General features: G+C 43.8%; 1 protein-coding gene across 4 annotated transcripts in view; it reads left to right on the top strand.

The window, feature by feature from the left end:
- The window catches only part of LOC129860950 (rho guanine nucleotide exchange factor 10-like protein), a 29,393-nt gene that overhangs the window by 12,919 nt on the left and 2,368 nt on the right, over positions 1-14,106 (top strand). For 3 of the 4 annotated variants that reach the window (XM_055931912.1, XM_055931911.1, XM_055931914.1), the window contains 17 exons: positions 1,846-1,926; positions 2,299-2,407; positions 2,941-3,122; positions 3,381-3,560; positions 3,736-3,852; positions 4,174-4,266; positions 5,253-5,423; positions 5,613-5,758; positions 7,427-7,581; positions 8,199-8,314; positions 8,452-8,579; positions 9,070-9,170; positions 9,344-9,465; positions 12,503-12,589; positions 12,794-13,014; positions 13,379-13,536; positions 13,830-13,972. In XM_055931912.1, the coding sequence (XP_055787887.1) occupies positions 1,846-1,926; positions 2,299-2,407; positions 2,941-3,122; positions 3,381-3,560; positions 3,736-3,852; positions 4,174-4,266; positions 5,253-5,423; positions 5,613-5,758; positions 7,427-7,581; positions 8,199-8,314; positions 8,452-8,579; positions 9,070-9,170; positions 9,344-9,465; positions 12,503-12,589; positions 12,794-13,014; positions 13,379-13,536; positions 13,830-13,972 (2,310 nt within the window). The remainder of the gene's footprint in view (positions 1-1,845; positions 1,927-2,298; positions 2,408-2,940; positions 3,123-3,380; positions 3,561-3,735; positions 3,853-4,173; positions 4,267-5,252; positions 5,424-5,612; positions 5,759-7,426; positions 7,582-8,198; positions 8,315-8,451; positions 8,580-9,069; positions 9,171-9,343; positions 9,466-12,502; positions 12,590-12,793; positions 13,015-13,378; positions 13,537-13,829; positions 13,973-14,106) is intronic. The other variant, XM_055931913.1, reaches the window with a different exon arrangement.

Here is a 14,106-nt window from a genome sequence, read left to right as displayed (position 1 = left end):
ACAATAACTGTTTGTCGGGGGCTTCATGAAATGGGTTTCCATGGCTGAGCAGCCGCACCCAAGCCTAAGATCACCATGCTCAATGCCAAGTGTCGGCTGGAGTGGTGTAAACCTCGCTGCCATTGGACTCTGGGGCAGTGGAAACGCGTTCTCTGGAATGATGAATCACGCTTCACCATCTGGCAATCTGGGTTTGGCGGATGCCAGGAGAACGCTACCTGCCCAAATGCATAGTGCCAACTGTAAAGTTTGGTGGAGGAGGAATAATGGTCTGGGGCTGTTTTTCCTGGTTCGGGTTAGGCCCCTTAGTTCCAGTGAAGGGAAATCTTAACGCTATAGCATACAATGACATTCTAGACAATTCTATGCTTCCAACTTTGTGGCAAAAGTTTGGGGAAGGCCCTTTCCTGTTTCAGCATGACAATGCCCTGTGCACAAAGCGAAGTCCATACAAAAATGGTTTGTCTAGATCGGTGTGGAAGAACTTGACTGGCCTTCAGAGGCCAGACCTCAACCCCATCGAACACTTTTGCGATGAATTGGAACGCCGACTGCGAGCCAGGCCTAATCACTCAACATCAGTGCCTGACCTCACTAATGCTCTTGTGGCTGAATGGAAGCAAGTCCCCGCAGCAATGTTCCAACATCTAATGGAAAGCCTTCCCATAAGACTGGAGGCTGTTATAGCAGCAAAGGGGGACCAACTCCATATTAATGCCCATCATTTTGGATTGAGATGTTCGAAGAGCAGGTGTCCACATACTTTTGGTCATGTAGTGTATCTCTCTCTCTATTACGTGTGGGAATACTTTGGAACAGATTTCCCAAATAAAAATGACTTGGAGCTGATTTGCTTGTGTTATTATAGTCTTATGTGCAACAATTAAACATTTTGCTTGGGGGGACAAATAAAATCACCCACGTGCCGCCAGTTGGGGGACCCTATAGTATACTTACAGTATATACCTATAGACAACAATACATTTGGAACAACATGGTGTAGTTTAGTTTGTTTTTTGGGTGTGTGTGGTGTTGTCCAGTGCCCCCTCATGGTGTGACCCCCAGCATACTTTTGGTAATGTAGTGAATCAATGTTTATATACTGAGGAGTAACTGTACACAGCTGGTTTAAATGCACTGCATTGCTTGCTGGATGAGGAAGTGATACACGTGTGTTCAGTAGTTAGTGGCATTGTCAGCAGTCTCTCTTGGTTCCTCTTCAGCCTCTCTGGATATTCCCTGTCCATCCACTTACTGCTGCCCCTCCCACTGCTGCTGCTTTCTTTCTTCCCTGAATCTGTGTTGATTTAAGATATGTTTTTCTGAAGAGGCAGGAGTATGGTTCTTATAATATGAGGTATTGTTTGCTTTTATGTTTTTTTATTACAAGGTTTTTCAACATTAAAAAAAAGGTTTAATTGGAGATTTGAAATTATATTTTGTGTGGGTTAGGAGCAAGGGGAAATGGTCTCTTTTTTTAAGGGAAGGCAACAAAAGTGTCTTGTCTTTGCTTGCTGAATGAAGGACTATTCATAAGACAATTCAACAAATAGAACCAATGTATTTTTATAATGACTATCTAAGGAGAATGACAAGCTATTTGAGATTCTCTGTACTTTCTGAAACAAATCATTGTTCTACCTTCAATTGACATAATTTTGTCAACCCTTTTCACATCTTGTGATTACACTGGTTGCCTCTCTTGCTTTCGCCTTGACTATTCTTCTCTTTCCTCTCTCTTTTCTCTCTTTTTCCCTCAACCCTTCCATCCGCTCACCTGATCTGGTGTCCTGTCCTTCCACCTTGCTTGTGGGGTCGGGGGCATTGGCATGGCGATGAACTTAGCTTTCTCAGGACATGTGGCGACTGAAAGAGCGCTGTGCCAAGACCAAGCAGGATCTGGCCATGCGCAGCTGTGACTTCAAGGTACTGAATCCTTGTTGTAGAGTACAGTAAAAATACTGTATGACAGCGACTGTGTCCCATTTCTCTTAAATGGCTCCTTTACCTTATCTTACCTGCCTTGACTGCTGGTAAGTGAAAAGACTAGTCTATATACTAGTCTATAATTGTTATCTGTATAATTTGGGTATCAAGTGGTCAAAAGGGATAGGAGGCAATGTAAAACTTTTTGGACACAGCCTCCGACTAGCCTAGTTCTGGTCAAAGGATGGTTGATGTGGTCTCTTTAAAGGGGAAGCATAGTCTGCGGTATCTCCTCTTTTCTCACATATTTACAGAGCATTATTCTCTCACCCTGTCTCTCTCTCTCTACTTTCCGCTTCACTTCACTTTCAGGTCCAGATGCTGATGAAAGCAGCGCGAAATGGCACCAAGGACGGACTAGAAAAGACAAAGTTAGCTATGATGCGTAAAGTCTCTTTCCTGCAGAAAAAAGAAACCACGGGTAAGCATTATTATTATTACCAGCTTCTTCTTTTTAAATACAGTATGTATTGGTTGATGTCAGTTGTCATAGCTCATATATTGTCATGGTTTTTAGCATCATTGTTGTTGTCAATATCACTAGTCAATGCTGGTTAAGCAAATGTAAAAGTGAAAATTCCCAGTTATCAAAGAAGTTTATCAGAGATTTAACATGTCACTCATTCGGTTCTTGAGATGGCTGTGGTAGGCACTGGGCTGTCAATTCCATCATCAAGGTGTCAGACAACCACAGACAAGGACACAAGGCGAGGGCTGGGTCGTATTCATTGGGCACCAAATGGTAGAAAACGGATTGAAACATACGGGGACAACCTTGACATGTTCAATAAGAAACACATATTTTATGTTTTCTATTGCAAAATATTTGCATTCCCTAATGAATAAGACCCTGGGCTGGCGTGGGGTTACACTATATCCTCAGGCCATGTGAGAACAGAGCAGTATTGGTAGACAGGCAAATGAGTTTGAAGGTATGTCACTGTCACCATACAGAGGAGAGTGATGATGACGCTGGTTATCTGGACGTGATGGTGTCTGAAGTGAAGCACCCACCGCCCCAGCTGAGCCCTATGCCAAAGGGGCTTACCACCCAACAGATTATTAGACGCCACATCATTGGTTCCATCGTACAAAGTGAGAGGAGTTATGTGGACTCTCTCAAGAGAATCTTAGTGGTGAGTGACCTCCACTGTTCCTTTTTTCAACACTTCATTTGAACCATACCCAGACAGTCTGAAGTCATTTTGATTCACTGACATTAACTTCAGAGGTCTTCCTCAAGGGTGGCTGGTTGCAGCACCTACCCCCCCCAGCACTTGTGTAGATCTGAACTGACTGGATTGGTGTTAACACTGATGATGAGTCCACCTTATCCAGCTATCCAGATATCAGTGAGCATCACTCTGATGTGTTCTCCTCCTTGCTGCTCTCAGGAGTACCAGAAGCCCTTGCTTGAGCCAGAAGCCCGGATCCTGAGCGATAAGAAGGTCCGGCCCATATTTTACCGGCTGCGGGAGATCCTGCAGTGCCACTCAATGTTCCAAATCGCCCTGGCATCCCGTGTGGCCGAGTGGGACCTCAGTGAGAAGATCGGAGACCTCTTTGTGGCCTCGGTCAGTATGGAGGATGGATCTATCCAAGTGCAGGGACCAGGCTCCAGTTCATTAGGGCACGCAACGCAAATGAACACGGCCCTGTTGGAATACTTAGAAAATCTATCCTTTCCTTCTATGTATCCTTCCACTAATATTATATGACAGGATGTTGCATCCATTTTTCTCTCCACAGTTTTCCAAGTCAATGGTACTAGACGTGTACAGCGACTACGTCAACAACTTCACTAACGCTATGGCGCTCATCAAGAAAGCCTGCATTTCCAAGCCAGCTTTCCTGGAGTTTCTCAAGGTGGCCTACTCTCTCCTCTTTGATCATTCAGTTTACAATGAATTAGACTTCTTTCCTCTCCCAAGGCTGTAGAATTGTTTGCTGCTACAGTATATCTATTCGTATGCAATAAGTTCAAAGTTCGGCGTCTATTTGCATTCAATGTTTTCTAGTAGCATTTGGTGAAACCGTCAGTCAGATTCGCCTCCAGACAGTTAATTCTGAATTTGAAAGTGAGAATGTGTTTGAGATCTCAGGGCTACTATATACTGTATATCATCCTCTTAGATACGATGTAATGAACTCCCTGTTGACTTAGCCTCTATGCTTGTGCCCCCACAGAAGAAGCAAGTGTCAAGTCCTGACAGAATCACTCTTTATGGCCTTATGGTTAAACCAATCCAGCGCTTCCCTCAGTTCATCCTGCTGCTACAGGTAAGTACCAAGACACAGCTAAAACAAGCATCTTATCTTTTTGAAGATACATGTATAATACTTCATGATCTATATAAATATATGCTATACGCTGTACACTAACATTTACTCATCTTTACTTCTATTTTAGTTTGTGTTGATTACGTATTCTATATTAAGCTCCATGGAACAAAGCATGTGTCGAGAAGAGGAACAAAGAAAAAACGAAACTATTTAAAACCTTCTCATAAACATGTATTTGGAAAAAGGCCTTATTATAGTGTGCTCTGCCAAGCATGTCAGGTAGAAACCCAGACAGCTTTCTTAGGGGAATCCTATGAGTTCATTAATACTGAGGAAGTGAGAGGGCGAGTGTTTGTAGTGAAATGTGGCTCCCTTCAGTGCATTCGGAAAGTATTCAGACCCCTTCCCCTTTCCACATTTTGTTACATTACAGCCGTATTCTAAAATGGATTAAATCATTTTTTTCACTCATCAATCTACACACAATACCCCATAATGACAAAGCGAAAACAGTTTTTTAGATATTTTTGCAAATTTATTACAAATCAAAAACAGAACTTATTTACATAAGTATTCAGACCCTTTGCTATGGGACTCGAAATTGAGCTCGGGTGCATTCTGTTTTCATTGATCATCCTTGAGATGTTTCTACAACTTGATTGGAGTCCAGCTGTGGTAAATTCGATTGATTGGACATGATTTGGAAAGGCACACATCTGTCTATATAAGGTCCCACAGTTGACAGTGCATGACAGAGCAAAAACCAAGCCATGAGGTCGAAGGAATTGTGGGAAAAAAATCAAGGGGTCTGAATACTTTCCGAATACACTGTTACTGAAGACTGTTTTCTATCTCTCGCTCTCATTCCCTCTCTCTCTCTCTCACACACACACACACACACACACACACACACACACACACACACACACACACTCTCTCTCTCTCCTTCTCCCCCCCACTTTCTCTCTCCCTCCCTCCTTCAGGACATGCTGAAGAACACTCCCCGGGCCCACCCTGACCGCCTGCCCCTGCAGTTGGCCCTCACCGAGCTGGAGACGTTGGCCGAGAGGCTGAACGAGCAGAAACGAGTCGCTGACCAGGTCGCTGAAATCCAGCTGCTGGCACGCAGCATTGGTGACCGTCAACTGAGCAAGGTGACGCATATACATATGCTAAAGACACCACCAATGATTTCCAATGTCTGTTTGTCTTTCTCGAAACAACATCTTTTCTTTTTAAGGTAAATTTGAAAAACAAATGTTTTAGTCAATTCCATTGTGTGTAAGAGTAAGTGAGGAAGTGTGTTGTGTGTGTGTGATGTGATATTTGTGTCCCCTCTATAGCTCTTGAACTCAGACCAGAGGCAGCTGATACTGTGTGAGGTACTGATTGAGACAGTGTATGGGGAGAAAGGACAGGTCCTTAAGTCCAAGGAGCGCAAAGTTTTCCTGCTGAACGACACCCTCATCTGTGCAAACATCAACGTCAAGTGAGTCAGCACTACCAGGCTGAGACCATAGAAATAGATTATCTATGTACGAGACATACTGTCTCATACGGAGGAGGCTGGTGGGAGGAGTTATAGGAGGACGGGCTGCAATGGAATAAATGGAACAGTATCAAACACATCAAGCATATGGAAACCACATGTTTGACTCTGTTCTATTTATTCCATTCCAGCCATTACAATGAGCCTGTCCTCCTATAGCTCCTCCTACCAGCCTCCACTGGTCTAATGTCATGTTGTCGAATGACAACCACACTGTGCATTCATGTCGAACAACTCTCTTTTTCTCCATCTTGTCCAACACTACTATTGTAGATATGAGAATATGTCATAAATGAACAAAGGTAAAGTTTTCCCCAAAATGTATCGCAACTTTGCGCTTCAAAACCTCAGTTTTGATCAGAGAGCCTGATAAATGATTTGTTGCACGCTACATGATTGGGCTCATGCCTCATGCCAACTTTGCCCCCAACTTTCACATTTCCGGAGGAACGGATCACAATTCTTCTCATGCACAATTATGGGGATTGATGATTAGTAATGTGCCCTGAAAATCAGTAGGGGGTGCTGATGTTTGGAGAAGGATTCAACTTATCAGAAAGACTGTAATTGCATTACATATTCCTTGACCTCCTTTCATGCTGTTGATTCAAAGAGCCCTGACACATTTAACAGGATTTCTCAATTGCTGTTTGGATTGCATTCTCTTTTTTTTCTTTATTTTTTAAAAATAATTATTTATTACAAAAAATACAAGGAAGTGGTAACATTAAAGTATTAGAAAATGAAGGACAAACAATACAGCATCAAGACACTATCAAACATGTATCAGTCTTTCCGCAACAGAGCCATCCTTGTGTGAGGGTGCGTGTGCATGACAGTGATATAAAATATATGTCATAGTTTCCTTTTTGTTGATCACAATCTTGTGACGCCGGAACCCTCCAAGATCCCCCACAGTTCCCCAATAGCTGTCCCTCGACCATTCGAGACCCCTCCCACCCCCCCCCCCCCGGATGAACCCCCCCCCCCCAAAGCACCAACAACCAAGAGAATGAACTGCATTTGCATTATCTCTTACATTCAAAGTTTGTTTACGAAAATGATGCACGCATCGACGAGGCAGAAGCCAGTGTGACAGTGTTAAGATTCTGAATGGTCAGATAACTAGCAACAATGACAAGAAGCTGCCATGTGGAGAATCGCAGGTGGCTCGTTTCAGCTCGTTGTGTCTTGTTATTGATACCATGTCCTGTTTTGAGGTGTTTTGACTCATGTCATGTCTATGCTAATATGGCAAAAATTTGATAGCTAACTAACCAACATCTGTAACAATGTATTTGTGAAACAACCAGTGCTCAAGAGTTGTATTTGTTTTCAAAAACGATTTGGAGACTAAATATAATTTACATGTTGTCAACAATCTAAGCCAACCCTTTATATTTTGCTCCACAGTTGCACACACATCGTTTTTTATGCTTGCTAAACAACCAACCTGTCTATAGTTCAGGCCCATAGAGATGGAAAAAGAGAGGACAATATCTTTGCAGTGAAGGCTTCTTGGACAGCATGGGAGGCACCATTGAGAACAAGTTTTGGGAACATCTCTATGTTCAGGCCAGTGAAATGTGTTCCTGTTTCCTCCACTAGGGGTCCCCCTGATATCAGCAGTCTAGTTCCCATTGGTCCTAAATACACAGTGAAGTGGAGTGCCCCCTTGTTGCAGACGCAGGTAGTGGAGGTGGGACAGGAGAGCTTCCAGAGCAAAGATACAGGGAAACGGCCAAATGTTGCTAATGTTCCAGGTAAGAACACACATTCAGCTCAATAAAAAAAGTATGCATTGTACACTTTCACATTCAAGACAAAATACTATTGTAAGCTATGAAAAAGCAACCTTTCCCACTCTATTACCGGGTACCTGCTTGGGAAGAACTGACTAGTTTTGAAATCTCTAAAGGCTTCAGTTCCATAATCAAGGGATAAAAGAGGCTACATGTAACCCTCTGGGAGTAGTTCAGATGTTGTCCCTCCGGTCTCATTTCTGAGTTAAACATCCCTGTATTATTTTGCGGTTCAGTCTCATTTGGAGTTAACTTACTGTTGATGACAGGTGGAGAAACCCAGCAGGACATTTCCTAACTGTTGAAATTCCAGAGAATGAGGGTGACAGAGAAAGGATATCCTACCGCAAAGGGCAGGTATAGGTGTCGTCTTTTTCTCCAGCCACCTGATTCAACTGATCACAGTCCACACCTCAAGAAAGAGAATTAGTTGAATCAGATGTATTACTGAGAAAGACTTCAACCACAACGGACCTTTGTAAATAAGACTGGACACGCCTGCTTTAGGAGGAGTAAGAATAGGATGAGATGGATGGTGATGATGACGCAGACAGTAAAGATGTGACTGTGTGTGCCAGGTAAAGTGTTCCTGGGCCCTCCCAGACTGTACCAGGAGCTGGAGGAGCTACAACACGACCTGTCTGTGGTTGAAAACATCACCCTGCTGGTGGGGACTTTACAAGGCACCTACCAGGTTAGAGAAATACACACACACACACACTCACACACCTACGTTTTCTTTTCAACGCTGTTTATTGGACAGACAGTATCACATTGGCAGTTTATCATGTGATAGCATCCCTCTACCACCCTCTTTTTGTTTTTCTTCAGAACCTGAACACAACAGTAGGGCAGGACTGGTGCCTTGCACTGCAGAGGCTCATCCACATCAAAGATGAACAGATCCAGTGTGCCAACAAGTGCCGCCTGCGGCTGGCTGTGCCAGGCAAGCCTGACAAGTGAGTGCCCAGAAGGTTAACTGGGGCCCTGTGTATGTGTGGGGGGTGTGTATGTGTGGGTAGGTTGTAAGCAGATGGCAGGGCAGCTTGGAGTGGGTGGCAAGGCCTGGCACATTCTTAATCCTCTACTGCCAAGCTGTGGATGGAACTCTCTCAGCTCTAGTCTATTCCTGTGTGGTTTGATATTGGAATCTTTACAACTCGCCATTTAAATGCCAAAATGGGCAGTTTGAGCTTACACGTTTATTCATGTTTCTGATTGAAACTCAATCTCTACTGAAGAAATTCAAGGTCCAGCATTAACAAAGATATCCACTAGCTCATAACCCTAGAAAGTAGGGACAGGACTAGATCAGGGAGAGCTGGGGGGTAGTCTGGATGTTCATGAAGTCCCTCTCCATTCCCATCCACACCATCCTTAGTTGTGATTGTCTGTGTGCATGCAAGTGTGTTACATGATGTTAATGCATGTATTTTTGTTGCTCCTCAGATCTGGACGACCGGTCAGTTTCATGGTGGTTTTCAACACTCCCAGTCCCCTCAGCAAGATCTCCTGGGTCAACCGCCTACACCTCGCCAAGATAGCCAAGAGTAAGTCGAGCTCTCCAACAATGCCATTTAACATTATAGCAAGCCTAGCTTAGCTTTGGACTCCTAACACAGAAATAATATATGTTGGTGCTTTTTGGCGTATTGGTCATAATTTGTCCACTGGGATGGGATGTTGCAGAGGTGTACAACTAAACGTATCACTGTTGATACAGGGGAAGAGAACACGCCAGGCTGGGTGTTTGCAGAGGATGATGGGAAGACTAGACATCCATTTTGGTGTCCCCTGCTAGCCTGCCGACTTCCCATCTTCTCCTCCAAAACACAAGACCAAAAGGTAAGAAGCTACAGCTGTGAGGAAGCTCAGTGAAGGTGTCTGATACAGTGCTGGATTTGCTGTCGAACGGAGAGCAGAGGCAAGAGGTAGCAGGCGTTGGCTTGATCCAACAGGGGAATCAGAACACCATCAAATTGCCACTCAAGGAAGTGTGACTGGGGTTTCTTTGTGTGTCACAGGCTATGATTAGCAGTTTATGCTATAGTCCCATCTCATTCATTGCCAGTCTCTTCTACGTCTCCTGGCAGCTGAGCTGGACAAGGCTGACTGATGAGATTATGGAAGCTGTTTGATAAAGGAAATGGAATCCTTCACTCACATGAGGAGAACAGCAGTCCTTGCTCATCTAAGGGACCACTACATTACCATTGGAACGACCGACACTTGATTGTATTTCAAGACTGCTGAGTTGAGTTCATCTATATTATGATTGGTATGATGATATGAAGTCTTGGTCTCATCTACGCATTTCCCCCCGGCACATTTCCGTTACTCAGAGAAAGAAATCTGCACCGTAACTTAAAGCAGTATTTTGAGCTGTCACAAAAGAAGCCATTGTTGAGTAAAAAGCAGATATGTTGAGATGAAAGGTGTAATGATATGCCATGCTAACACACCACCTTAGTTTGCCTGGCAGGGTTAAAGAAACGAGGATTGAAGAGGATATGAAATATGCATTGTTGGCACCTTGAATGTGCCAAACTTACTCATTATATTAGAATAATGCAGTTGTAGTTGAAAGTAAACTTTTTGTAAAATGAAAGTAAGCCTGTGGGAGTGTGTGCTTGTGCGTGTGTACATGTGTCCTGTTAAGGAGATGGGATACTATTATTCTTCTGTTTCATTTTTTGAGCAAAGAGATCACCCACAGCCTCCACTAAAAGACGCACAAAAATGAATGACAAGGTTTGTTTCAATCTGGAGTCATGTCATCAGTCAGATCTAGTGATAATCTAAGTTCCCCCCTTTCAGAAGAGGTCTGACCACCCCTCGGAGCCTGGTTCTTCTCTAGGTTTCTTCCTAGGTTCTTGCCTTTCTAGAGTTTTTCCTAGCCACTGTGCTTGTACATCTGCATGGCGTGCTCTTTTGGATTTTACACCGGGTATCTGTATAGCACTTTGTGACTGCTGATGTAAAAAGGGCTTTATAAATACATTTGATTGATGATTGAACACACACTGCCGAAAACGTATCAACATACTCAACTGCTGGTCGTACTCTACCTTTAAAATAAGTGAATCTGATTCAGTTTCCCCTTTCATAGTATCTGTGTCTAGGGATAAAGGAGAGATCAAAGGGTAAGCACCTTATTTCTGGGGACTCGGCTGAGGCCATTGACTCCTGAAGATAATCCATGAAGCGAGGAAAATGCTGGATGGTATTCCAAGTAATCTTTTCAAGTTGAAATTCAAAGACTAACGGCTGGTTTCTCTAAACTAAACCCCTCTGGACTCTCCGGAAAGGCTCTCCCACAAATATGCCTGCATAAATTACAAGTAAACAGTAAATCACAGACCAGCCTGCATCCAAAATGGCACCCTATTCCCCCTGTGTGGGCTCTGGTGAAAAGTAGTGCACTATATAGGGAATAGGGTGCCATTTTGTATGCAACCCAGTGTTCTTTTCTGGAAGGGTATCCACACTCCCTCCACTCCTCCAAGCTATTACATACTGTTCACCACCATTCCCTTCATCTTAACTATTTGAAATTCAGATGCCTCTGTCTCTGAAAGAAGAGCTTGTGTGTGTTGGATGGCGTTTTAAAATTCAAAGGACTCCCTCCTGGCGAAAATATACATTTACACCATTTATATGGAAATGCAGTGGCAGATGCCAGTTATCATGGGACTTCACACCACTGCAGGGTATACGGAGACAATGGACTAGACTCTGTTTGAGGACATACACAATGTTCCAATTTGCATCCGTATGTTGCATTATTGTGGGTCACCAAACTTATTATATGGCTTCATTCTCTGTGTGTGTGTGTGTGTGTGTGTGTGTGTGTGTGTGTGTGTGTGTGTGTGTGTGTGTGTGTGTAAAAAGAAAATGCTGATTTGTTTTGATCCCTGTTCCTCTAATACCGTCCGCCTCGTCCAATCAAACCCCATTGGAAATCGAATTAGTCTTCAGCTGCAAATATAAATACATGTTTGGATTCAATTATTCAACAAAACAATTTACTTCGCGGAGTGTAATCTTAGCACCCAGAACCAAAGCTCAGCTTCATTTGAATAAGGCTGTCATGAAAGTCTTCAGTGTCAGAAAAAATGCTTGATATTATTTTTGATTTAATAGTGCATTAGATCCGTACTCGAAATACTACCAATTACTTTCTTCTGATTCTGAACATCAAGTCTAGCAGGATGTTCCAGAAATGTTCTTATGTCATTCAAGTAAAGCTATTGAGGTAAAGGAACAGTCAGCTAAAAACATTCAATGGGCTGCTGTTATATCCCGTTCATAGAGAGAATTTAGCTATAATATACAATATATTGTCTATAACCCCGAATACATATACATTGAGTCTACAAAACATTAAATCCACTTCAATCAGTGTAGATGAAGGGGAGAAGACAGGTTAAAGAAGGATTTGTAAACCTTGAGAGAATTGAGACATATATGTGTGCCATTCAGAGGGTGAAAGGGCAACACAAAATATTTAAGTGCCTTTGAACGGGTTATTGTAGTAAGTGCCAGAAGCACCGGTTTGAGTGTCAAGAACTGCAACGCTGCTGGGTTTTTCACGCTCAACAGTTTCCCGTGTGTATCAAAACTGGTCCACCACCCAAAGGACATCCAGCCAACTTGACACAACTGTGGGAAGCATTGTAGTGAACATTGGCAGCATCCCTGTGGAACGCTTTCGACACCTTGTAGAGTCCATGCCCTACGAATTCAGGCTGTTCTGGGGGTAAAAGGTGGTGCAACTCAATATTAAGAAGGTATTCCTAATGTTTCGTACACTCCGTGTATCTATATAACTGAGTATAGTAGGTCTGTGGGTAAAAGTGAGCTTTTGTTGTGTTGTCTGTAGCTGGAGACGGCCCTTCACAACCCGGTCCAATGTGCCCTGCTGGCATTCTCTGCAGCCAGCACCTCTCTGCCGCAGGGCTACCTTTGGGTGAGTACTGCAAACCGGGGTTGAGTTGTGGTTGGGATGAAGTGTAGCGAAGGTGGTCCAATTAACTATAATGGTTCATGTGATGAGTAACCTAGGCCTAAGCTCTTTTTTTGCTCAGCGGGCTCATGCGATCTAGAGTCACGCAGTAGACCTGTGTTCGATAGCTGGTCAGCCCCATTAACATCCTGTATCTGTCATGACCAGGTGGCCAGTGGAGGTGACCGCAACCATGGTCAAGTGGAAATCTTCTCTCTGAACCGCTCCACGCCGCGCATGGTCAAGTCCATCCAGATGGGTGCGCCAGTCCTGTGTCTGGATCACGTGATGGAGCCTTGTCCCACCGAGGAGGAAGAGGAGGGGGAGGCTGCTGTCAAGAGCACAGGCAGGACTGGCAACACCATCTGTGTAGGCCTGCAGGATGGCAAGTGAGTCATCGTGTGTACTGTAGTACAAACAAACACTGCAGAATGAGTTTACACAATATGCTGACACCCATGTGTTTATTGAACATGGCTGAATTGTTCATGCTGCACCTTTTTGGATTTGGTTATCCACTGTTCTCCAAGGAACCAACAAATCAGAAAAAAGTGCCAGACTTGACATTTACCATTCAGTTCATTGTGACTTTTGTATTGTCCATAGCAATGTTAGTAGAAACCGGAACGTATCAGCCCAAGTGGCCACACACAACTCTATCAGAAGAATTAAAGTTGGCTCATGTTATTGTCATTGTCATAGTCATATACCTAGTAAAAGGTCACCCTATTTCTCATGAACTCTATTTTCCAGCATTCATGTGTACGGTACCGTGGACACTTCGACCCAGTGCCTGCTGACCTTCTCCAACCCAGACAGTTGTCCAGTTCTGTGCCTGAAACACTCTGCCTCCTTCCTGTTCGCTGGGCTGGGGAATGGAAAAGTGTCTGTTTACGCTCGGAAGAGTGGAGGTGAGACCGCAAACCAACTGTATAATATTGTATCCTGCCATGTCCTTGTATAATCAAGGTGTTCCATTACAAGTTAGAAGACAACAGTAAGATGAACATACTATAGGTCTATAGGTCTGCCTCAGTCTGCTGTTGTAACACTACACCCTCCTGGACAGTGCTCTCATAGACTTAAATTGAACTACAGTATAGAATGTTTCTCTATGGTGTTCTCAATAATCTACCTGGTTCAGTCAATGTGATGGATAAATGAGTAACCATCATTAACACTGACCATTTTCTATTTTTTCCAGAGGGGCTGTGGGACCCTGAGTCGTGCAGGCTGGTGACTGTGGGCAGTGGCCCCATCCTCACCCTCCTAACCCTAGAGAATGCTGTGTGGGCCAGCTGTGCCAACCACGTCACCGTCATCCAGGGCTCCAGCCTCCACACACAGGTCGGCAAAACACACCCTTCTATACACCCTCATTTACATAGAGCTGAAGGAAAGAGGAAGAGAAGAGGGACAGAGCGACTATATGACCTGAAAAGGATTGGATAGGTGTAATATGATACTGTAGCTAGTAAGGA

The sequence above is a fragment of the Salvelinus fontinalis genome, chromosome 8 (assembly GCF_029448725.1).
Source record: "Salvelinus fontinalis isolate EN_2023a chromosome 8, ASM2944872v1, whole genome shotgun sequence".
Lineage (NCBI taxonomy): Eukaryota > Metazoa > Chordata > Actinopteri > Salmoniformes > Salmonidae > Salvelinus > Salvelinus fontinalis.
The sequence above is the reverse complement of the archived record's forward strand: the minus strand, read 5'-3'. Positions and strand labels throughout refer to the sequence as shown.